Source organism: Phocoena phocoena, chromosome 2, assembly GCF_963924675.1.
Source record: "Phocoena phocoena chromosome 2, mPhoPho1.1, whole genome shotgun sequence".
Classification (NCBI taxonomy): Eukaryota; Metazoa; Chordata; class Mammalia; order Artiodactyla; family Phocoenidae; genus Phocoena; species Phocoena phocoena.
Genome location: NC_089220.1, coordinates 48,086,146 through 48,111,139, shown reverse-complemented (window position 1 = coordinate 48,111,139; position 24,994 = coordinate 48,086,146). Strand labels below are relative to the sequence as shown.

General features: G+C 40.2%; 1 protein-coding gene and 2 pseudogenes across 1 annotated transcript in view; 2 read left to right on the top strand and 1 right to left on the bottom strand.

Annotated features, from left to right (window-relative positions):
• The window catches only part of NID2 (nidogen 2), a 77,979-nt gene that overhangs the window by 15,678 nt on the left and 37,307 nt on the right, over positions 1–24,994 (bottom strand). Inside the window, exons 10-12 of the mRNA XM_065871673.1 lie at positions 4,602–4,745; positions 3,771–3,899; positions 2,662–2,805 (exon numbers count right to left, since the gene is read on the bottom strand). Coding sequence (XP_065727745.1) covers positions 2,662–2,805; positions 3,771–3,899; positions 4,602–4,745 — 417 coding nt within the window. The remainder of the gene's footprint in view (positions 1–2,661; positions 2,806–3,770; positions 3,900–4,601; positions 4,746–24,994) is intronic.
• LOC136118191 (ATP synthase subunit a-like) lies at positions 11,383–12,095 on the top strand (annotated as a pseudogene).
• LOC136143145 (NADH-ubiquinone oxidoreductase chain 5-like) lies at positions 12,990–17,177 on the top strand (annotated as a pseudogene).

Here is a 24,994-nt window from a genome sequence, read left to right as displayed (position 1 = left end):
GGCTCTCAGTCCGATAGTCCTTGGGGAACTGAATCCTGCCAATAACCACGTGAGGCTCTTTCCCCACCTGGGCCTTCAGATGAGGCCCCAGGTCTGGCAGAGACCCCCTGACTAGACCCTATAGAGCATAATAATGTGTATTGTTTTAAGCTGCTATGTTTTGGAGGGGGGGGGGGTTGGCTATGCAGCAGTAGATCACTAACACACTAGGGAAGCAATGGATGGGCTTGGCCAATTTTAAGTTTGTGGGTTCCAGAGAGAATCTCAAAAATAGAGAACCAGAGATAAAACAGGGACAACTGAACATGGCAGAAATCAGCAAGAAGACAGCAATAACAAAGAATGACAACCCTATAAAACTCCCAGCATGGAAAAGTAGCTAATTTCAGGATCCTAATATGACCCCAAAATGTAACCCGAGTCCTACAGGACAGGCAGAAGTTAAAAGAAGGGAGAGAGAATGATTCTAGAAGGGGTTAGGACAAGAAGCAGCTCACCTACATTAACATTCTGATTTTAACAGTCATCACATCTAAGTTGCAATAATCTCAACTTCTTTGTTTTAAACCAAAGACCTAAGGAATGAAATACTTTCAAAACACCATCTCGGCTGGCCTGAGCAGCCAGACGTTTAAACATGAAATTCTACTGACAAGATTTTTTCCTTTGTGCATTCTCGTTTCTGAGAGCCAGTACTGTGTTAAATCGAAATGAAGGATGAGTCCCACGAGGTGGAAAGAGCAGTATTGCCACTGCGGGACTTAGCAAAAACATGAGAAGTTTATGTGCGTCACCTGACACCCCTCCCTCCAGACCTAGAGGGTACCTCTGTCTGTACAAAGTATCTATTACACATGGAGCTCTCTGGCCGGTCAACTGGGACAAGCATCTGTGACTTACAAATCTACCTCATCCTAACTTGAAATGCACCTGAACTCTGTCTAAACCTGGGGGTGGGACTTCCCTGGTGGCTCAGTGGTTAAGAATCCGCCTGCCAATGCAAGGGACACGGGTTTGAGCCCTGGTCCGGGAAGATCCCACATGCCATGAAGCAGCTAAGCCCGTGTGCCACAACTACTGAGCCTGCGCTCTAGAGCCCGTGAGCCACAGATGCTGAGCTTGTGTGCCACAGCTACTGAAGCCTGCGCGCCTAGAGCCCGTGCTCCGCAACGAGAAGCCACCACAATGAGAAGCCCGCGCACCGTAACGAAGAGTAGCCCCCGCTCGCCACAACTACAGAAAGCCCGTGTGCAGCAACGAAGACCCAATGCAGCCAAAAATAAATAAAATTGATTCTTTAAAATTTAATAAGAAATAAATAAACCTGAGGGTGTTTTTAGGGAGAAAAAAAAAAAAACTCAGGGTTGAACTGAGCCACAGCTTTGGGTCATTTCAATATAAACTATGTTTTCAAAAGTCAACCATACAGCTAAGCTTCTGTATAGCAGAAGTGGAAACATTAAAGAGCCAGGTTCAGACAATTCCGAAAAACCCCACATCTGGAAAGGAGTAGAGGGGCTGTGCTGCTCTGACATGTCTATTCTGTCAATAACGTATGGCTTCAGGCTGCTGGTCCACTCAGCCTGTCCTGCTGAAACCAAAGGGAAAAGGAAGGAGGAGGAGAATCAAACATCTAGTGAGGAGGTCAGGGCCAAGCTATTCGATCAGTTAAGAAGCTCCCAGGAGTGACAAGGCTGTTCTTAGCAAATCAGCTCAGTGCGCCCAGGTATATGGGGACAGAGGCAAGAAGCAATTTGATGAGAGAGGGAAAGCCTGCATTTTAGGCTTATATTCCTAAAATCAACCCTTTTCCCACCATCCTCTCATTCCCAGTGTCTCATTTAACCATTATTTGTGTGCATTACTGACTGATGTTTTGAAGATCTTTAGTGATTATGTAGATTTACTGAATGATCTCTATATTAAGGTACTACTAATCCCAGTTTCATGAACATTTATAATCAGTGTTATGCCTAGTTTTTCAGTAGCAACCTCACACATTTCTAAGTTAAATTTGAACAGTTAGTCCTGCTTTCTGGTTTAGTGATTTTATAAAGTTCAGTATGAAGTCCTAAAGATAGTTAGATTTCTGGGAGAAAAGCTTTGAGTACTTAGGTATGCATTAATATCTTTTTATATCTATGGATTTATTTCTTCTCTCTCTCTCTCCTTCTCCCCTTCCAGAGAGAGAGAAGAAAGGGAATAAATTCCACAGAAAGAACTGTATGTATGTTTAGAGATTGCTTAAATTACCACTTCACGCAGGGGAACAGCAACTAAAAATTAAGCAGGACTGGAAGTGCTGAAGTAAGCCATTAGCCAGAGAGATTGAAGGATTGAGACTTCCTCCCAGGAGGATATATGCCTTTCCCCACATCCCTCCTGGCTTCACTAGCTCCAGGGAACAGAAGGCTACAAGCTGGCAGGGTCTCCCCACTGCTCCAGGCACGGCTCTTCCAAGGACCACCATACATGCTCAACAATCTGGTCCCAGGGCAATCACCCTCGGCCTCTCTTTCTGACTCAAAGGACGCCTTTTCTTTCTCTTTCGGCAGTTCCACAGCAGTGTGAGTCAAAGGAAGGGAGAGGCTTCTGAGAGGCCCTGGGGATGTGCATCCAAAGCAACGTTCAGGGTCGCTGAGGCCGCCCACAGTTACTCACCGGTGCACTGGTGCCCGTCGCCGGCATAACCAGGCAGGCAGGCGCAGCTGAACGAGCTGCCTCCGTGGTGAATGCACTGGGCCTGGCTGGCGGGAGCACAGTTGTGACGGCCATCCTCACAGGGGTTGGGAGGTGGGGCGATCACTGAAAAGAGAAGAAGGCAAGGATGTCCAAGAGCCCAGGCCTGCGAATGGGTGAACCCTGCACACCAACAGCATCGGGACATCTGGGGGCTTATAAGGAATGCAGGTTCTCAGGCCCCAGAGCAGAGCCAGTGAATCAGAATAGGAATTTTAACAAAATCCCTAGATGGTTTGTATGCACATTAAAATTTGAGAAGTGCTGATCATGGTTTGTGGCTATAACACTAGGCATGAAGATCAGTCATCAAAAACTGTCCTTGATTAAAGTTTATAACTCCCCAGAGCACTGCTGCTTTGCATGCCTGCATACGTACGTACGTACGTACGTACACACACACACACACACACACACACACACACACACACACACACACAGAGTCTCTGTGATTGCTACTTTTTCATCTCACTGGATTAAAAAGTGGGTTGTCTCTAATATCATCTAGCTCTAACAGTGGGATGAATTTGGAATTCTAGTTCTTTTGGATCCACTCTTTGGTCAAGTATTTTTCTGGAATTCTAGAAAGGCTATATTTATTACAGATGGAGCTCTTTGACCAGTCAAGTGAGACAGGCCTCTATGAATTACAAATCCATTTCATTCTAATTTGAGAAACATTTGACCTCTATCTAGACCTGTTGGTATTAGAGAAGTTCATAGTCTTGTTACATGATTGGGCCAAACATCAAGATACACAGCAGTCTCGACAGAGGTGAACATCCTTCCATAACTTACACCAAAAATATCTATTTAGAGAAAAACAACAACAAAAACACCCAAACAAAAACAAAACCCCAACAAACAGGGTGGAACTGAGCCATAGCTTTGGGTTATTTCCATGTAAATTGTCTGTTTTCTAAAAAACCATCCAACAGAACTTCTGTATAACAGAAGTGGAAACAGTAATGAGTCCAAGAGCAAGGTTCAGCATGATTTTGGCCAAAAAGAGGCACAGTTTTGGCACTCACAGACGCAGGTGTGCCGGTCGTCTGCAAACTCATAACCACTCCGGCACTCACACCTGTAGCTTCCCAGCAAGTTGACACACACAGAGTTGGGGCCACAGCGATGGAAGCCAGTTGCACATTCATTTACATCTAAGAAGGAAATAAGAACAGAAAAAGCTGCTTAAACCAGAGTCCCCACAAGTGGAAGGTCTGCAAACTCAATGTGCGCTCACCCCTAAGAGGTTTCAATGAGACCAACAGTCGGTAGACTCAACAGGGGTTGAAATGTAGGCTAAACAACAGATGTGGATGCATGTTGCAGATCGTCATGAAAATAAATATTTATTTCAAGTCATTCAAGTATGAGCCCCAGGGAGATATGTTTTGAACAAATATTCTGAGAATTCTTTAAACATTTAAACAATTCTGAACATCTAGAAGAGAAACACACAAAGTAACGATTTTTCTTTTAAAATGTAAAGAAATTTCCACTACTGCTTTTGAGATACAGTAAGTGAAAGAAATAGGTGAATGTCTGAAATCTGAAGGTAACCAGAAAATGTACTCTTGAATGAATGTAAAAAATACTCGATTCCGTCTTAAAATGACAACATTTGAGAATGTAAAACACCCAGGCATTACAATAGCCATTTTCAGAGTCCCAGCCCAAAATACCCACCTCCAAACTACCCTCTTAAACCTAACCAGAATATGCTTAGTTTTTAAATAGCTGTATTTAGATGAATAGCTGCTAAACTCATTGATCCATGGAGATGACAAAGCAGACACTTGTCTTCTACGGACATAATGTTGAAGGACTCCGTGAGGGAACACAGAGCATTCGGCTCTTACCCACGCAACTCCGTCCATCTCCCTGGTACCCAGATGCACACTCGCAGGTGTAGTCTACACCTGTCGCCGGATGGCACTGAGCCGTGGTGGCGCATGTGTGACTCCCATCATAGCAAGGATTCACTGGGGTGGGATCTGAGTCCCCTGCATGGGTAGAGAGAAAATAAAAAAACAAAAGCACAATCTGGCTGTCATAAAGAGAACGGCACAGAAGAAAGAAGATCGGCAAGTCCTTGGAACTGGCTGTGGACCTGTCTGTCTGGGGCCCGCCTGGCGACCTTACTAAATTATTAATATCCGAAGCGAGGGTGGATCACCTGCGTCGCAGTTTTCGGTTCCAGAATGGCTTCCCCTCGCCTACTCTGCAGACAACTAACCTTTTCTTGTTTACAGCAGGTTTGTGTCAAGGAACTAAAATATCCAACACATGGCGTCCTTTTATTTAAAAGTGCTTTCATTCTATCTTCTCAGGATAATTCTGTGAGGCAGGCTGTCATTCCTTTTATTGGTACTTTTCACCGATAAGGAAAATAAGCGAGAGACATTGGAAAAATTGCCCAAGCTCACAACGCCAGGAAGTGGTACATCGAGGACTTATACCCAAAATTTCTGCCTCCTAATTGCGCAGTCTCTAACTAAGTGCACTATTCCATGGGTCAAAATTCAATTAATGAGAAAATCTTGCTTTTTAAAAAAAATTTATAAGACCAAATAAATAGGAATGGCTTTCACAGTAGTTACTCTTTAGGATTAACCTTGCCATGACTCCATCCATCCACTGGGTAGTGATGACTGTTAACATCTGAAATCTTCCCTAAAGACCTTTACTTCTAGATCGAGTGTAACAGTAACGTGTATTAAGCACTTATGTGCCTAGCACTGTTCTAAACCCATACATATACCATTCCATTAAATACTCATGTCTATAACGTGAGGAAGGTATCGTCATCATCTTCATTTTACCGCGGCACAGAGAGGTCAAGTAACCTGCCCAAGGTCACACAGCCAGAAGAGGTGGATGCATCAAAAAGCTGGGCAGTCTGGCTGCAGAGCCCACCCATGCTTTCCATCATTTTGCTACAACTACCACCAAAGGAACTTCATAAAGTCATCTAATCGAAGCCAAGAGCACAGAGATGGTGGCGCTGGAGACAGCCCCAGTTGCCCAGACTGGATGAATCCGTTAACTTTGGGCACTTCCATTTACTTCTCCGATTCCTCAGGTGTAAAATGAGAATAAAAATAATGCTTATATCTGCTAGAACTGCTGAAGAAAATAAAGAAAACCCAACTCAATGTATGTGAAAGGAAACTCCGCCACAGGCCAGCCCACACAGCCCCCAGTGACTGCGTTCCTTCTTCCTCACCAGTCAGGCAGAGTTCATTCTCGCTTGAAGTTTTAGCTTCGTCTCAGTCCTGAGAATTAATTCTGACCTTAGATTCAAAAGATTGCATGAGCCTCACCCAAACCTCCCAGGCTCTACCTCAAGCCATCCCTGCTCCTAATGGGGCTCCATCTAAGTCATGATAACTAGACTTCTGTCCCCGGGTTTCTGTCTCGACAGCCAGCTTGGCGCACAAGTCTACCTTGCCCTCCACAGCTGTCTCACTGCCCTAGAAACCAGCAGCTTGGCATCCCTAGACTTTAGCAGTACCACCTCCTCCTGGACTCCCTTTGCTTTCACTCTAGCTCACACATATCTGCCCACCCTCTGACCTCATGCGGGTGGGCCTCAACCACATAATTCCCAGTCTAGATCCAAGTGCTTGCTGCTGTCGCCTACCTCACAGATGGACTTCCCTCTAGTCCTTAGGATGCCTGGCCACTTCCCCAGCGCTAGCCCACCGCCCACGTTACGACTCTTCCAGTTTCCTCTATGGGTCTGCTGTGAATGGGGATGCCTTGGCCGAGTCCCTGATGGGACGCCTTCACTTTCTGGTAAACTCCCATCATCGCTTTATAAGAAACACCATGTGTGGTCCCGCGGCGGAATATTCTCCTATCATTGATTCCCACATTATGGCCTGAAAATAAGGAGGGCCATGGGTTTACCCTCAGTTCACCTCAGTGACATTGGCTGGAGTAACGGAATCTTTGCAAGTAAACGGGACCAACAGTGGCTCTAGCATTTTTAAACCTGAGGAGCTGAAGTACGCCAGCAGAGGCCTCGCTCCCCAAATCACACAGACATCCATGGACGTCCCTCATCCCTCCCCTCTGGTTCTCTTGCCAGACAGGCCCGGGAGCACAGCACTGGGGTTGACTTGATCGTATTGCCCAAGGTCCTGAGTCAGTCCCCTGAGTGTTGCAGTTGAGAAAGACAGGGTTGCATCCTCACTGAAGGCCCCACGTGAGACAAGAACCTGATTGCCCCCCATTATTCTCTCTCCATTTTAGGAGAAGGTTTTGTACCAATTCCTGACGTACCCACTCAAAGGAGGAAGTGAGCTTTGAAATGTTTTCGTTTACAAACACTAGTGGCTTAGCCCTCATGTTCAGTACTTTGCAGTATCAAAACTTCACCGTGGCACACTCCAGCAGACATTAGTGAGTATACGTAATGTCAGGAGTTTACCACCCAGTGAGACACTAAAAGAAAAAACATGCAGCACAAAAGTCGATTGGCAAACTTGGACAGGACACACTAGCGTACCTGAAATTGAGGAGAAAGTGTGCATAATTACATCATGCTGACTTAAAATAGACTTCACTGACAGCACGGCCACATCGTTTGCTGAGCCCAGCGCAAAACAAAAATGTGGGACTCTGTTCAAAAATTATTAAGTTTCAAGATGGTGACAGCACAGCTTTAAACCAAGTGTCAACCCTTTCTGAGCCTGAGGCCCTGTGCTCAGAATTTGGTTTTCAAACACACTATATTCAAAACCCATTTCTAAAAATGTTTGGTTATCCATTCTCTATGGCTAGTTAGCTTTTCTCCTATTATAGTAAATAAAGAAGAGCTGTATCCTTCTCAAGACATTTTCTATTTCACCCTTACCCTCCTGAACAGCTTGACTCTCTGACAGAGGATCTGGAACTAATTTAATCAAGAGGGGAAGAGTGGTTTTCCTTAAAGGAACAGTCCGTTCAGCTTCAATGCATGGCCCTCCGCCCAAAGGCTCCTCAGCTGGAGAGCTGAGCGGGATTGCAAAGGCAGGAAGCGTTCCTGGATCCTGCCCTGTGAACCCACCAATACCAGCCAAGCCGCACGGGAAGCTCAAACTCTCGGGGAGGGCAGGGGGCTGACTGGAGGGTTGTGGAGGTTCTGGACACTCCTTCTAGAACCCGAGACGCTGAACCCGGAGCTCCCATGTCAGGTGGGGCAGCTGTGTTGTTTCGTGCGCATGCCAGCCAGATAAACGCTCCCTCCAGAAAAAGGCAAAGGCTCTTGAGACGATACTGCCATGCACTGCGAGGGGAAAGAAAAAAAAGGTGGTGTTTTGTTTTCCTTTTAATAAATTTTCTTCTTTCTTCCCCATTTTTCTCCTATTCGGGTAGAACGAACAGTATTGCTGTTTTCTGTAGGGGTGGATGAGCAGGGTTAAAACCCAAAGGGTAAATCCCCACGTTCCTTCTTTTAAAGTTTGGTCTATATTACGAGGCAGTTGCGGGGTCTGTGGAGTCGACGTGGAGCCGCAGTGCCGTGAGGGGGAAACAGTGGGCTCTGGAGCTGGCGTTGGGTTCGAGTCCCAGCTCAACACTTCTAGCTGTGACCAGGCAGATGACTTCATGTCTACACCGAAGTCTCTGTAAAATGAGTAATAATTCCCTTACTGGGTAGGGCTGTGGTGGGGATTAAATGAGTTAATTCACGCAAGGTACTTAGAACAGTGCTTGGCATCAGGAAGACTGTCCTTTGCTACTCCTAGCACTACTACTACTTATTATTATTATTTGACCTGGGTAGAAGGGAAAAATCATGCAATTCTAAAGGCAAATTTGCTAATTTTGGTACCTGCCAGTTTGCTGGCTTTCTGACCCTTTGCTACTTCTCCCTTTGGGTGTGTCTCTAGGAAAGATACACCCAGAGATCTGTCTTTTCCTTATGTGATTCCAGAGTCTGAATGAGACCTTGAGGGCTGGGAGGCTCTCCTGATAAACTACTCTTCTTACAGATCAGACGCCTACACTCAGCGAAGGGCTGAACTGGACATTCAAAGGTGAAGGTCATTTTCCCCTGGTGTTTTTGTTGAAATCTCTCCTCGAGATCTTTTCCTTCCTTCTGAGGTACGTGTTCCTGTAAAGTCAGCTGACATTTTTATACTATTAATTCACTACCGTATAATCCCTTCTTCAGACACTCAATGGCTGCGCTCCCCCAACCCAGTTTCTTAAAACCAAACCAACCAACCACACCAACAAGCTCAGGATTCCCGTTTCAAATCACCTCTACATCCTAGGGAGGAGCCCTGTCCTCTTACCTTAATCTCCTGTTATCATACTGCTGAAGTGACTGCTGCACGTCGAGCCCCAGGAGGCTTAAGGGGCCCTCAGCTCCAGTGGTGAAGCACAGACTCTCCAGTTACAGACTCACCTCTCTGAGGTATGGATTCTGGGCTCAGCAGTATCAATACGGAACTGAACAAGGGAAACATTCTTTCTCCTCATGTGCCTCTTCTAGGGGAAGACTGCCTACTGGTTTTGAGAATTAAAATGCTCCCTTGATCTGACAAGGTCATTTCACATCTGTAGAGTTCCCTGACTTCCCAGGCTCATCCTCTGGCTTGCCTAGAACATTTTTTAAAAATTAGCATACTTTAGTTTTTAAAAACAGGTTTAGGTTTACCAAAAAATTGAGCAGAAAGTACAGTTTCCATAGCTACCTCCTACCAATTTGCACAGTTTCCCGTTATTAATATTGTGTATTAGTGTGGTACATTTGTTATAACTGATAAACCAATATTGATATGTTGTTATTAACTAAAATCCATAGTTTACATTGGCATACACTCTTTGTGTGGTCCAGTTCTATAGGTTTTGACAAATGTATAATGATGTGTATCCACCACTATAGTATCATACAGAATAGTTTCACTGCCCTAAAAATCCCCTGTGCTCTACCTATTCATCCCTCGCTCCCTCCCCCCGAGCCCCTGGCAACCACTGATCTAATTACTGTCTCTACAGTTTTACCTTTTCTAGAAAGTCTAGAATCACACAGTACAAGCCTTTTCAGACTGGCTTCTTTCACTTAATAATATGCACTTAAAGTTCCTCATGTCCTGTAGTTCCTTGATAGATCTAGAACATTTGTATCCAGAGCTTCAGTGGCCATGGCTCACGGGCCGAGCCACTCCACGGCATGTGGGATCTTCCCGGACCAGGGCACGAACCCGTGTCCCCTGCATCGGCAGGCGGACTCTCAACCACTGCGCCACCAGGGAAGCTTCACAGGTGAGGCTAATGATGATTGAAGTATAAGAACCACTGCTTTAGAGTTTTTTTTTCCCCACAACTGTTTTTTCAAATTGATATAGTTGTACACATTCCACGCAAATGGAAATGAAAAAACTGCAGAAACATCAAGTGCGCAATTAGTTTTTAATATAGTCACAGAGTTGTGTAACCATCAACCACAATTTAATTTTAGAACATTTTAATTTTAATCCCCCCCCCCAAAAAAGAAACCTTGTACCTTTTAGCAATCAACTCCCTATCCCACTATTATGCCTCCAACCTAGGCAACCACTAATCTACTTTCTGCCTCCGTAGATTTCCCTATCTGGATATTTCGCGTAAGTAGAATCATGTAGTATGTTATCCTTCATGACTCATTACCTTCACTTAGCATAATGCTTTCAGAGCTCATCCATATTGTACCATGTAACAGTGCTTCATTCCTTTTTATGTTTTATGTTTATGTCTCCATGGCGTACCTCTCCACATAGGTTTTCAAGATGCAGCATCACCCATTATAGAAGAACTACTACACTTTCATGATCATACGTTAATAATCATATTTTTAATCAGCTTCTTGGTCCTCTATATTATTTTACTCATATTAGCAACTAAACTAACACATACAAGTACAATAGATGCACAAGAAGTAGAAACCATCTGGACAATCTTACCAGCCATTATCCTAATTCTAATTGCCCTGCCATCATTACAAATGCTTTACATGCTGGACTACATAACCCTTCCCTTACCGTAAAGACTATAGGACACCAATGATACTGAAGCTATGATATACAGACTATGAAGAATTAAATTTTGACTCCTATATAATTCCAACACCAGACCTAAAAACAGGAGAATTATGACTAGTAGAAGTAGACAACGGAGTAGTTTTACCTACAGAAATAACAATCTGAATACTAACCTCCTCAGAAGACATTTTACACTCATGAGCTGTGCCTTTACTAGGCGTAAAAACAGAGGCAATTCCAGGATGCCTAAACCAAACAACTCTCATATCACCACGACCAGGTCTATATTACAGACAATGCTCAGAAATTTGTGGATCAAATCATAGCTTTATACCCATCGTCCTTGAACTAGTACTCCTAAAATACTTTGAAAAATGATCCTCATCAATATTATAAATTCCTTAAGAAGCTAAATAGCATTCACCTTTTTAAGTTAAAGACTGGGAGTTAAAACTCCCTTTCACGATATGCCACAATTCAACACTTCAACATGATTTATTACTATTCTATTAATAATTCTAGTCCTATTTATTGCATTCCAACTAAAAATTTCAAAATATACTTATTATTCAAATCCAGCGTTGATGTCTACCAAAGTACAAAAACAATCTACCCCTTGAGAAACACAATGAACGAAAATCTATTTGCCTCTTTCATTGCCCCAACAATAATAGGACTTCCTATTGTTATCTTAATCATTATATTCCCAGGTATTTTACTCCCAACACCTAATCAACTAATTAACCATTGTATAATTTCAATTCAACAATGATTAGTTCAACTCACATTGAAACAAATAATAGCTATTCACAATCACAAAGGACAGACCTGAGCACTAATACTTAACATCACTTATTTATTCGATCAACAAATCTATTAGGACTATTACCACATTCATTTATACCTACTACACAACTCTCAATAATATTAATAGCAATTTATAATATTAGGAATATAATAATATTAGGAACAGCAGTTTCTCTATGGGCAGGAACTGTAGTTACAGGCTTTCATCACAAAACAAAAGCGTGCTTAGCTCACTTTCTACCACAAGGAACACTCGTTCCTCTTATTCCTATGCTAGCAGTCATCAAAACTATTAGCTTATTCATTCAACCAACAGCTTTAGCCATACTATTAACAGCTAACATCACAGCAGGACCCCTATTGATTCATTTAATTGGAAGAGTGACTCTAGCATTGCTGAGTATTAGCACCAAGACAGCTCTCATTACATTTCCTATCCTTGTCTTACTTACTATCCTCAAATTCACCATTGCAATAATTCTAGTTTATGCATTTAGCTTACTAGCAAATCTTTACCTACATGACAATACATAATGTCCCACCAAACTCAGGCATATCACATAGTAAATCCCAGTCCCTGACCCCTTACAGGAGCTCTCTCAGCCCTTCTAACAACAGCAGACCTAATTATATGATTTCACTTCAACATTATTATCAGCACTAGGCCTACTAACTAATACCTTTATCAATAGCTCAGTGATGACAAGACATCATCCGAGAAAGCACTTTTCAAGGCCATCATACACCAAGTGTTCAAAAAGGACTTTGATATGGAATAATCCTATTTATTATTTCAGAAGTCCTCTTTTTTTTTTTTACCAGTTTCTTTTTGAGCCTTCTACCACTCATGCCTTGCCCCTACACCTGAACTAGGGGGATGCTGACCACCAACAGGCATCTGTCCTCTAAATCCATTAGAAGTACTACTTCTTAATACCTCCGTATTATTAGCCTCTGGGGTATCCACTATCTGACCTCACCACAGCCTCATAGAAGGAAACTGAAAACACATACTCCAAGGTCTTTTTATCACAGTCGCCCTAGGCGTTTATTTTACATTTCTACAGGCCTCAGAATATTACAAAACATCCTTTACAATTTCAGATGGGGTATACAGGTCAACTTTCTTCATAGCTACAGGATTCCACAGACTGCGTGTAACTATTGGCTCTTCCTTATCGTCTGCTTCTTACATCAATTAAAATATCACTTCACGGGGCTTCCCTGGTGGCGCAGTGGTTGAGAGTCCGCCTGCCGATGCAGGGGTCACGGGTTCGTGCCCCGGTCCGGGAGGGTCCCACATGCCGCAGAGCGGCTGGGCCCGTGAGCCATGGCCGCTGAGTCTGCGCGACCGGAGCCTGTGCTCCACAACGGGAGAGGCCACAACAATGAGAGGCCCGCGTACCGCAAAAAAAAAAAAAAATCACTTCACATCTAACCACCATTTCGGCTTCAAAGCTACTGCCTGATGTTGACATTTTGTAGATGGATTATGACTATTCCTTTACGTACCCATTTATTGATAACGATCTTATTATTTTAGTATTAAATAGTACAATTGACTCACAGTCAATTGGCTTCAGTAGAATCCGAAAAAGAATAACTCTAATATCGACATTAATTACAAACATAGCACTAGCCTCACTACTTGTATTTATCACATTCTGACTTCCCCAATTAAATATTTTCACAGAAGAAACAAGTCCTTATGAGTGCGGATTTGACCTTATAGGATCAGCACGTCTACATTTTTCCATACAATCTTTCCTGGTAGCCATTATATTCCTCCTTTTTGATTTAGAAATTGCTCTTTTACCCCCTACCCTGAGCATCTCAGACAAATAATCTAAAAACAATACTCATTATAGCTTTATTCCTAATTTTATTACTAGCAATAAGCCTAGCCTAATGAATGGACCCAAAAAGGACTAGAATGAACTGAATATGGTAATTAAACGAAATGATTTCAACTCATTAGATTATGATTAAGTTCATAATTACCAAGTGCTTTTAGTGTATATATTATTATAACATTTACAGTATCTCTTATAGAATTATTAATATATTGATCTCACCTAATATCTTCACTATCATGCCTTGAAGGCATAATATTATCACTATTCATTAAAGCAACGCTGATAATCCTAAATACACATTTTGCCCTAGCCAGCATAATACCAATTGTTCTGCTAGTATTCTCAGCTCGAGAAGCCACACTCAGACTATCCCTACTAGTAATAGTATCAAACACATATGGCACTGATTATGTACAAAATCTTAATCTCCTCCAATGTTAAAAGTTATTATTCCTACAATTATACTAATACTACTAACATAATTATCAAAGAACAACATAATGTGAATTAATACCACAGTCCATAGCTTATTAGTCTCATAGCCTTTTTCTTCTTAATCAATTTAATGACAATAGCCTCAACTTTTCACTAATTCTTTTTCCCCAGCTCATTAGCACCATTATTAATTTTAACAACATGACTCTTACCATAATTAATAGCCAGCCAATTTCACCTACCTCAAAGAATCATTAACTCGAAAAAAAATTATATATTACCATGCTAATTACATGACAAATATTCCTCATTATAAAATTCACTGCCACAGAATTCATCTTATTTTATTTGAAGCAATACTAGTTCCAACACTTAGTATCATTACCCGATGGGGTAATCAAACAGAATGTCTTAACACAGGACTTTATTTCTTGTTTTATACACTAGTAGGGTCACTTCCACTCTTAGTAGCACTAATATATATTCAAAATGTCACAGGCTCACTAAATTTTCTAATACTTCAATATTGAACACAAACAACAGCCAACTCCTGATCCAACATTTTCATATGACTAGCATGTATGATAGTCTCTATAGTAAAAGTACTCAACGGCCTTCACCTTTGATGACCTGAAGCACATGTAGAAGCCCCCATTGCAGGATCCCTAGTCCTTGCAGCCGTACTACTAAAACTCAGAGGCTATGGTATATTACGAATTACAGCAATACTAAACGCACTAATATATTTCATAACATACCCTTTTCTCATACTCTCCTTATGAGGAATAATCATAACTAGTTCAATGTGTTTATGCCAAACAGATCTAAAATCACCTATCGCGTATTCTTCCGACAGTCACATAGCACTTGTTATTGTAGTCATTCTCATCCAAACACCTTGAAGTTATATCGGGGCCACTGCTCTAATAATTGCCCACTGCCTCACATCATCCATATTATTCTGCCTAGCAAATTCAAATTACAAACGAATTTACAGCAGAACAATAATTGTAGCCCGAGGTCTACAAACATTCCTCCCAATACCAGCATGATGACAACTAGCAAGCTTAACAAACCTAGCTCTACCCCCTAACTATCAATCTAATTGGAGGACTCTTTGTAGTAGTAACAGCCTTTCCATGATCAAATATCACCTTTATCCTCATAGGAATTAACATAGTAATTACCACCTTATACTCACTATACATATTAATCATAACAAAATGAGGCAAATATACCCACCATCATTCACATGAGAAAATGCCCTCATAACCCCTTCACATTTTACATCTCTTACTCCTATCCTTAAACCCCAAAATCATTTTAGGGCCCTTGTACTATAAATATAGTTTCAAAAAAACACTAGATTGTGAATCTAGTAACAGAAGACTAAATATTTTTATTTACTGAAAAAGTATGCAAAAATTGCTAGTTCATGCTTCCATATCTAACAGTATGACTTTTTCAAACTTTTAAAGGATAGCTATCCATTGGTCTTAGGAACCAAAACATTGGTGCAACTCCAAATAAAAGTAATAAACTTATTTACCTCTTTCACACTAGTTATACTATTTATACTAACGATACCAATTATAATAACAAACACCAACATCTACAAAATAACACATATCCATCCTTTGTAAAAAAAAAACCACTATCTCATATGCTTTTATCACCAGCTTAATTCCAACAATAATATTCATTCATACAGGTCAAGAGATAATTATCTTAAACTGACATTGAATTACTACCCAAACCCTTAAATTACCACTTAGCTTCAAAACAGACTATTTCTCAATATTTGTGCCAGTAGCATTATTTGTCACATGATCTATTATGGAATTTTCAACGTGATACATGCACTCAGATGCTAACATTAATCAATTTTTTAAATACTCCTTTTTCTTATCACAATACTAATTCTTATCACTGTTAACAATCTTTTACAACTTTTCATTGGGTGAGAAGGAGTCGGAATTGTATCTTTTCTACTTATCAGGTGACGATATGGACAAGCAGATGCAAATACAGCCGCTCTCCAAGCAATTCTATATAATCGCATTGGAGACATTGGACTTATTATATCAACAGCATGATTTCTATTTAACTTAAACTCATGAGACATACAACAAATCTTTATATTTAACCAAAATCACTCAAACCTACCTCTAATAGGACTTGTGTTGGCTGCAGCTGGAAAATCCACCCAATTTGGCCTCCAGCCATTCCCTCAGCAATAGAAGGCCCTCCTCCCGTTTCAGCTCTATTCACTCAAGCACAAGAGTTATAGCAGGTATTTTCCTACTTATCTGCTTTCACCCTTTAACAGAGAATAAATGTACCCAAACAATAACATTATGTCTGGATAAACATAACTACATTATTTACAGCAATATGTGCTCTCACCCAAAATGACATCAAAAAAATTGTTGCCTTCTCTACTTCAAGCCAATTAGGCCTTATAATAGTAACAATCGGTATTAACCAACCTTATCTAGCATTTCTCCACGTTTGCACACATGCCTTTTTCAAGGCCATCCTGTTTATATGCTCTGGCTCCATTATTCATAGCCTACATGATGAACAAGACATTCGAAAGATAGGAGGTTTATTTAAAGCAATACTTTTACCACAGCGGCCCTCATTATTGGAAGTCTCTCACTGACAGGAATGCCGTTCCTCACAGGTTTCTACTCTAAAGAACTAATTATCGACACCGCTAACATGTTGTACACCAACGCCTGAGCCCAGCAAATAACTCTCGTCACCGCATCCCTTACAGCTGTCTATGGCATTCGCATTATTTTCTCCGCACCATTAGGACAACCTCGCTTTTCTACTTTAACGAAAATAACCCACTGCTAATCAGTTTGTTAAACGTTTATTAGCTGTAAGTATCTTTGCTGGATTCATTACCTCCAGCAAAATTCCCCCAATGACAATCCCACAAATAACAATACCTGAAGCAAACTGCCTTTGCTGTGACCATCCTAGGTTTTATTCTGGCATTTGAAATCAGCCCCGCTACACAAAACTTAAAATTTAAATATCCCTCAAATTTCTTCACATTTTCCAACCTCTTAGGTATCTCCCCATTATTATACACCGCTTCCCACCATACTTAAATTTATCAGCGAGTCAAAAATCAGCATCACGTCTCCTAGATTTAATCTGACTAGAAAGCATCTTACCAAAAACAACTTCCCTTATTCAAATAAAATTTCCTGTACTAGTGTCAGACCAAAAAGGCCTAATCAAATTGTATTTTCTTTCATTCCTCATTACCCTTGCCCTAAGCATAATTCTATTTAATTACCATGAGTAACCTCTATAATAACCACAACACCAATAAGTAATGATCAACCAGTAACAATTACCAATTAAGAACCACAGCTATACAACACTGCAATTCCTATAGGCTCTTCACAAAAAACCCAAAATCACCTGTATCATAAATTACCCAGAGTCCCCTAGTCCATTAAATTTAAATACAATCTCCACTTCCTCATCCTTTAAAACAAAGAATACTATTGAAAATTCTATCATCAACCCCGAAAGAAATATACCTAGAACAGTCTTATTAGAGACTCAAACTTCAGGATACTTCTCAGTGGCCATAGCTGTCATATAACCAAATACTACTAATATTCTCCCTAAATAAATAAAAAATACTATTAAACCCCCAAGTGAACCACCAAAATTCAAAACAATCCCACAACCAACACCACCACCTACAATCAATTCAAGTCCACCATAAATAGGTGAAGGTTTTGAAGAAAAGCCCACAAAACTAATTACAAAAATAGTACCTAAAATAAATACAATGTATATTATCATTATTCTTACATGGAATCTAACCATGGCCAATGAAATGAAAAATCATTTTAATTCAACTGTAAGAACACTAATGACCAACATCCGAAAATCACACCCATTACTAAAAATTATTAACAACGCAATTATTGACCTCCCAGCTCCATCAAACATTTCATCGTGTTGAAATTTTGGTTCCCTTCTGGGCATTTTGTTTAGTTCTACAAATCTTGACAGGTTTATTCCTAGCAATACATATACATCAGACACAATAACTACTTTTTCGTAAGTAACACATGTCTGCCGAGATGTAAACTATGGATGAATTATCCGATATCTACATGCAAATGGAGCCTCCATATTTTTTATTTGCTTATTTATTCATGTGGGACAAGGCTTATATTATGGATCCTATACCTTTTTAGAAACATGAAGCATTGGAATCATTATTTACAGTCACAGCTACAGCATTCATAGGCTATGTCTTACCCTGAGGACAAATACCATTCTGAGGGGCAACAATTATTACTAACCTCCTTTCAGCAATTCCATATATTGGCACAAGCCCTGTCGAATGAATCTGAGGTGGATTTTCAGTAGATAAAGCAACTCTTACACGATTCTTCGCCTTCCATTTTATTCTCCCATTTATCATTGCAGCGCTAGCAGCTGTCCACTTACTATTCCTTCACAAAACAGGATCTAATAACCCCCCACTGGAATCTCAACTGATATAGACAAAATCCCATTTCACCCCTACTGTACAATCAAAGATATCCTAGATGCCTTACTGCTAATTCTAATAATATTAGTGCTATTTTCACCCGACTTACTAGGAACCCAGACAACTACACCCCAACAGACCTTCTCAACACACCACCTCATATCAAGCCAGAGTGATAATTTTCTATTTGCGTATGCAATTCTACGATCAATTCCTAATAAATTAGGAGGAGTAATGGCCTTAATCTTTTCAATCTTAATTCTAGCATTTATCCCAATGCTTCAACACATCCAAACAACGAAGCATAACGTTTCGACCTCTCAGTCAATGCGTATTTTGAGTACTAGTAGCAGACCTATTAACACTAACGTGAATTGGAGGACAACCCATAGAGCACCCCTTCATTATTATCGGACAACTAGCATCCATTCTATATTTCTTTTTAATTCTAGTACTAATGCCAGTAACTAGCATCACTGAAAATAATCTCCTAAAATGAAGAGTCTTTGTAGTATCATTATATCTATTACCCTGGTCTTGTAAACCAGAAAAGGAGAATAACACATCTCCCTAAGACTCAAGGAAGAAGCTCCAGCTCCACCATCAGCACCCAAAGCTGAAATTCTATTTAAACTATTCCCTGAAGATGTGTTATGGGACATTTACAAGATTACTAAGTACAATCTTAGTATTAAAATAACCTATTTTTACCATAAATTACCATGTACTTCATGCATAATGTGTATTACATTAATAAGTACATATACATACCATACATAATACATGATATGTATAATCGTACATTATTTACCCCATGCTTATAAGCATGTACTTTACATAGTACATATTACTGATTGTACACAGTACATTAAGTCAAACCAATCCTAGTCAACATACATATCATATCCACTAGATCACGAGCTCAATCAGCAAAGCTGCGTGAAACTATCAACCCCACTTAGCAGGTGTCCCTCTTCTTCCTCTGGGCCCATAACTTGTGAGGGTTTCTATTAATGAACTTTATCAGACATCTGGTTCTTCAGGACCATCTCACCTAAAATCACCCACTCTTTCCTCTTAAATAAGACATCTCGATGGACTAATGACTAATCAGCCCATGCTCACACATAACTGTGGTTTTATGCATTTGGTATTTTTTAATTTTTATAGGGATACTGGGACTCAGCTATGGCCATGTGAGGTCTTAACACAGTCAAACTGTAGCTGGACTTTAATTGAATATTATTTACCAACATCATCAACCATAAGGTGTTATTCAGTCAATGGCTACAGGACATAAGGAAATTACACACACACACATATACATACACATACACATTGAAGAGGTAGATAACCTGTTTAACAAGCCCTCCTTATGCCCCACTAAATCCCATATTCTACATGCCCATAATGCCCTGCCAAACCCCCCAAACAAGGCAAAAACATATAAATACATAGAATTTAGTTAATCTATCCAACAAACACAAACAATGCTCAAAATAGGATATACCTAGAAAATAAACCCTAATCGTACCAATGAATTACTTAGATATCTACCATTTATATAGACAGGCATCTCCCTAGATCTATGGACCATTTTTATCAAAATTTTAATACTAAATCTAGCATAAATCATACAACTATATACATGTTATTTCACAATATAAAAACAACTTGTTAATGTAGCTTAAAACCTAAAGCAAGGGCTTCCCTGGTGGCGCAGTGGTTGAGAGTCCGCCTGCCGATGCAGGGGACGCGGGTTCGTGCCCCGGTCCGGGAGGATCCCACGTGCCGCGGAGCAGCTGGGCCAGTGAGCTGTGGCCGCTGAGCCTGCGCATCCGGAGCCTGTGCTCCGCAACGGGAGAGGCCACAACAGTGAGAGGCCCGCGTACCGCAAAAAAAAAAAAAAAAAAAAAAAAAAAACCTAAAGCAAGACACTAAAAGTGCCTAGATGAATTTATCAACTCCATAAACACCGAGGTTTGGTCCCAGCCTTTCTACTAGTTTTTAATAAAATTACACATGCATGCATCTGAGCCCCAGTGAGAATGCCCTCTAAATCCTTAAAAGGACCTGGCATCAAGTACACTAAGACTAGTAGCTCATAACACCTTGCTTAACCACACATCCACAGGAAACAGCAGTGATTAAAATTAAGCCATAAACAAAAGTTCAACTAAGTTATATTAACTACAGTTGGTAAATTTCGAGCCAGCCACCACGATCAAACGATTGACCCAAATTAACAGAAATTCAGTGGAAAGCGTGTTAAAGAGTAACATAAAGTTAAATTTTAATTAAGCTGTAAAAAGCCATAGCTAAAATAAAAATAGACTACGAAAGTGACTTTAGTATTTCCTAATTACACAACAGCTAAGACCCAAACTGGGATTAGACACCCCACTATGCTTAGTCCTAAACCCAAATAATTATTATAACAAAATTATTCGCCAGAGTACTACCAGCAGCAGCTTAAAACTCAAAGGTCTTGGCAGTGCTTCACACCCCTCTACAGGAGCCTGTTCTATAATCGATTAACCTCGATACACCTCACCAACCCTGGCTAATTCAGTCTATATGCCGTCTTCAGCAAGCCCTGAAAAGGAGTAAAAGTAAGCATAATTATACATAAAAACATTAGGTCAAGGTGTAACCTATGGAGTGAGAAGAAACGGGCTACATTTTCTATCTCAAGAATGTATTTCTTACTACACACAGGTTTTTATGAAAACTAAAAACCAAAGGAGGATTTAGTAGCAAATTAATAGAGTACTTAACTGAATAAGGACCTGAAGTAAGCACACACTGCCCATCACCTTCCTCAAGTATTACAATAGCTTCCTACAATCTATTACTAAACACTAATTATATGAGAAGAGACAAGTCGTAACAAGGTAAGCACACTGGAAAGTGTGCTTGGATAAATCAAAGCATAGCTTACATAAAAGCACCTAGTTTACCCCTAGGAGATTTCATAATTTATGAACACTTTGAACTAAATCTAGCCAACCCCCCACAAGTTTTACTAATATAAGCAAACTAAGTAAAACATTTACTCCACATTTAAAGTATAGGGGATAGAAATTTAAAATATCCTCTGGCACTACAGAGAACCTACCGTAAGGGAATGATGAAACATTAAAAGTAACAAAAAGCAGTTAACCCCTTGTACATTTTGCATAATGATTTAACTAGTAAACATTTAACAAAGAGAACTTTAACTTAAGTTACATCCTGACACCAGATGAGCTACTTATGAACAGTTTATTAGAACTCATCTATGTAGCAAAATAAGTAGATTTATTATAAGAAGATTTATAAGAAGATTTATAAGTAGAGGTGACAAGCCTAACGTGCCTGGTGATAGCTGGTTGTCTAGGAAAAGAATCTTAGTTCAACTTTAAAAATTACCCAAAAAATTATAAATTTTAATGTACTTTTAAATGTTAATCTTAAAAGGTACAGCTTTTTAGAAATGGATACAACCTTATCTAGAGAGTAGAAACAACACCACAGTTGGCTTAAAAACAGCCACCAATTAAGAAAGCGTTCAAGTCCAACAATAACTTTATCTTAATACCAATAATAATGAGCAAATCAACTCCTAGCTTTATACTGGACTAGTCTATTGACCAATAGAGGCAATAATGTTAATACGAGTAACAAGAAATATTTCTCCTTGCATAAGCTTACATCAGTAACTAATACTATATTGATAATTATCAGCACATGAGCACAATGCAACATTAAATTATTTATTTAGTAAGCTGTTAATCCAACACAGGCATGCATTCAAGAAAAGATTTTAAAAAGTAAAAGGAACTTGGCAAACATAAACCCTGCCTGTTTACCAAAAACATCTCCTCTTGCATAACTAGCTGTAGAGGCACTGCCGGCCCAGTGACAACTGTTAAACGGCCATGGTATCCTGGCCATGCAAAGGTAGCATAATCATTTGTTCTCTAAATAAGGACTTGCATGAATGGACTCATGAGGGTTTTACTGTCTCTTATTTTCAATCAGTGAAATTGACCTTCCCATGAAGAGGCGGAAATCATAAAATAAGATGAGAAGACCCTATGCAGCTTTAATTAACTCCCCAAAAAACTAACTAAACCACTAAGGGATAACAAATTTTTATATGGGTTGACAATTTTTTTTTTTTTTTTTTTTTTTGCGGTACGCGGGCCTCTCACTGTTGTGGCCTCTCCCGTTGCGGAGCACAGCCTCCGGACGCGCAGGCTCAGCGGCCATGGCTCACAGGCCCAGCCACTCCGCGGCACGTGGGATCTTCCCGGACCGAAGCACGAACCCGTGTCCCCTGCATCGGCAGGTGGACTCTCAACCACTGCACCACCAGGGAAGCCCCCTGGGTTCACAATTTTGGTTGGAGTGAGCTCAGAGAACAAAAAAGGCTCTGAGTGATTGAAGTCTAGACTTACTAGTCAAAACATATCATTTCTTGATCCAAAAATTTATCAATGGAACACGTTAGCCTAGGGGTAACAGCTCAATCCTCTTCTAGAGTTCATATCAACAGTAGGGTGTACGATCTCAATGTTGGATCCGGACACCCCAATGGTGTAACCTCTATTAAAGGTTCATTTGTTCAATGATTAAAGTCCTATGTGATCTAAGTTCAGACCGGAGTAATACAGGTCGGTTCTTATCTATTATATATTACCCTCAGTTCAAAAGGACAAGAGAAATAAGGCCCACTTTAAAAAAGCACCTGCTAAACCAGTTAATGATATAATCTTACTTTAATTAATATATACAAAATATTACCCAAGAACAGGGTTTGTTAAGGTGGCAGAGCCCAGTAATTGCGTAAAACTTAAACCTTTGTAACTGGAGGTTCAAATCCTCTCCCTAACAAAATGTTTATAATTAACATCTTAATACTCATTATCCCCATTCTCCTAGCCATGGCATTCCTCACATTAATTGAACGAAAAACCCTAGGTTATATGCAACTTTGAAAAGGACCAAATGTCGTTGGACCATATGGCCTATTACAACCTATTGCTGACACAAATTATTCATTAAAGAACCATTACGACCAGCTACATCCTCCATTTCCATATTTATTATTGCACCAATCCTAGCCCTAACCCTAGCCCTAATCATATGAATTCCTCTACCTATACCTTATCCCCTCATTAATATAAATCTAGGGGTGTTATTTACAATAGCTATGTCAAGCCTCGCTGTATATTCCATCTTATGATCCGGATGGGCCTCCAACTCAAAATATGTATTAATTGCAGCCCCATGAGCAGTAGCACAATTTCATATGAAGTAATACTAGCAACTATTCTTCTATCAGCCCTTTAAATAAATGGAACTTTTACTTTCTCAACCCTCATCACAACGCAAGAACATTTATGAATAATCTTCCCATCATGGCCCCTAGCTGTGATTTATCTCCTCTCTAGCAGAAACTAACCGAGCTCCCTTTGGCCTAACAACAGAAGCAGAATCTGAACTCATATCGGGTTTCAACGTAGAATATGCAGCAGGCCCATTCATTATATTTTTCTTAGAATATGCCATTATAATGAATATTTTCACAACAATCCTCTTTCTAAGAGCATTCCACAACCCCCGCATACTAGAACTATATACAGCCAACTTTATTATAAAAACACTATTATTAACAGTTTTTTCCCTATGATTTTAAGCATCCTACCCTCGATTCCAATAAGATCAGTTAATGCATCTACTGTGAACAAACTTCCTACCACTAACACTAGCCCTATGCATATGGCACGTCTCACTACCTACTATAACATCAAGCATCCCTCCACAAACATAAGAAATACGTCTGATAAAAGAGTTATTTTGATAGAGTAAATAATAGAGGTTTAAGCCTTCTTATTTCTAGAATCACAGGAATTGAACCTATCCTTAAGAATTCAAAGTTCTTTGTGCTACCATATTACACTATATTCTTTTTTTTTTTTTTTTTTTGCGTTACGTGGGCCTCTCACTGCTGTGGCTTCTCCAGTTGAGGAGCACAGGCTCCGGATGCGCAGGCTCAGCGGCCATGGCTCACGGGCGCAGCTGCTCCACGGCATGTGGGATCTTCCCAGACCGGGGCACAAACCCGTGTCCCCTGCATCGGCAGGCTGACTCTCAACCACTGTGCCACCAGGTAAGCCCCTATTACACTATATTCTATACTAAGGTCAGTTAAATGAGCTATTGGCCCCATACCCCAAATATGTTGGTTTATATCCTTCCAGTACTAATAAAACTCCATCATCTTTATCATCATCCTAACAACAGTTCTCTCAGGGACCATAACTGTAATAACCAGCTCTCACTGACTACTTATCTGAATTGGATTCAAAAGAAATATTAGCCATTATCCCCATCATAATAAAAAAGTTCAACCCATGAGCTATAGAAGCGTCCACTAAATATTTTCTAACACAAGCTACTGCATCAATATTACATATAATAGCTTTTATCCTTAACCTATTATATTCCGGCCAATGAACCATTACAAAAATCTTTAATCCAACAGTATCAGTAGTAATAACAATAGCCCTAAACATAAAACTAGGACTATCTCCATTCCACTTCTGAGTGCCTGAAGT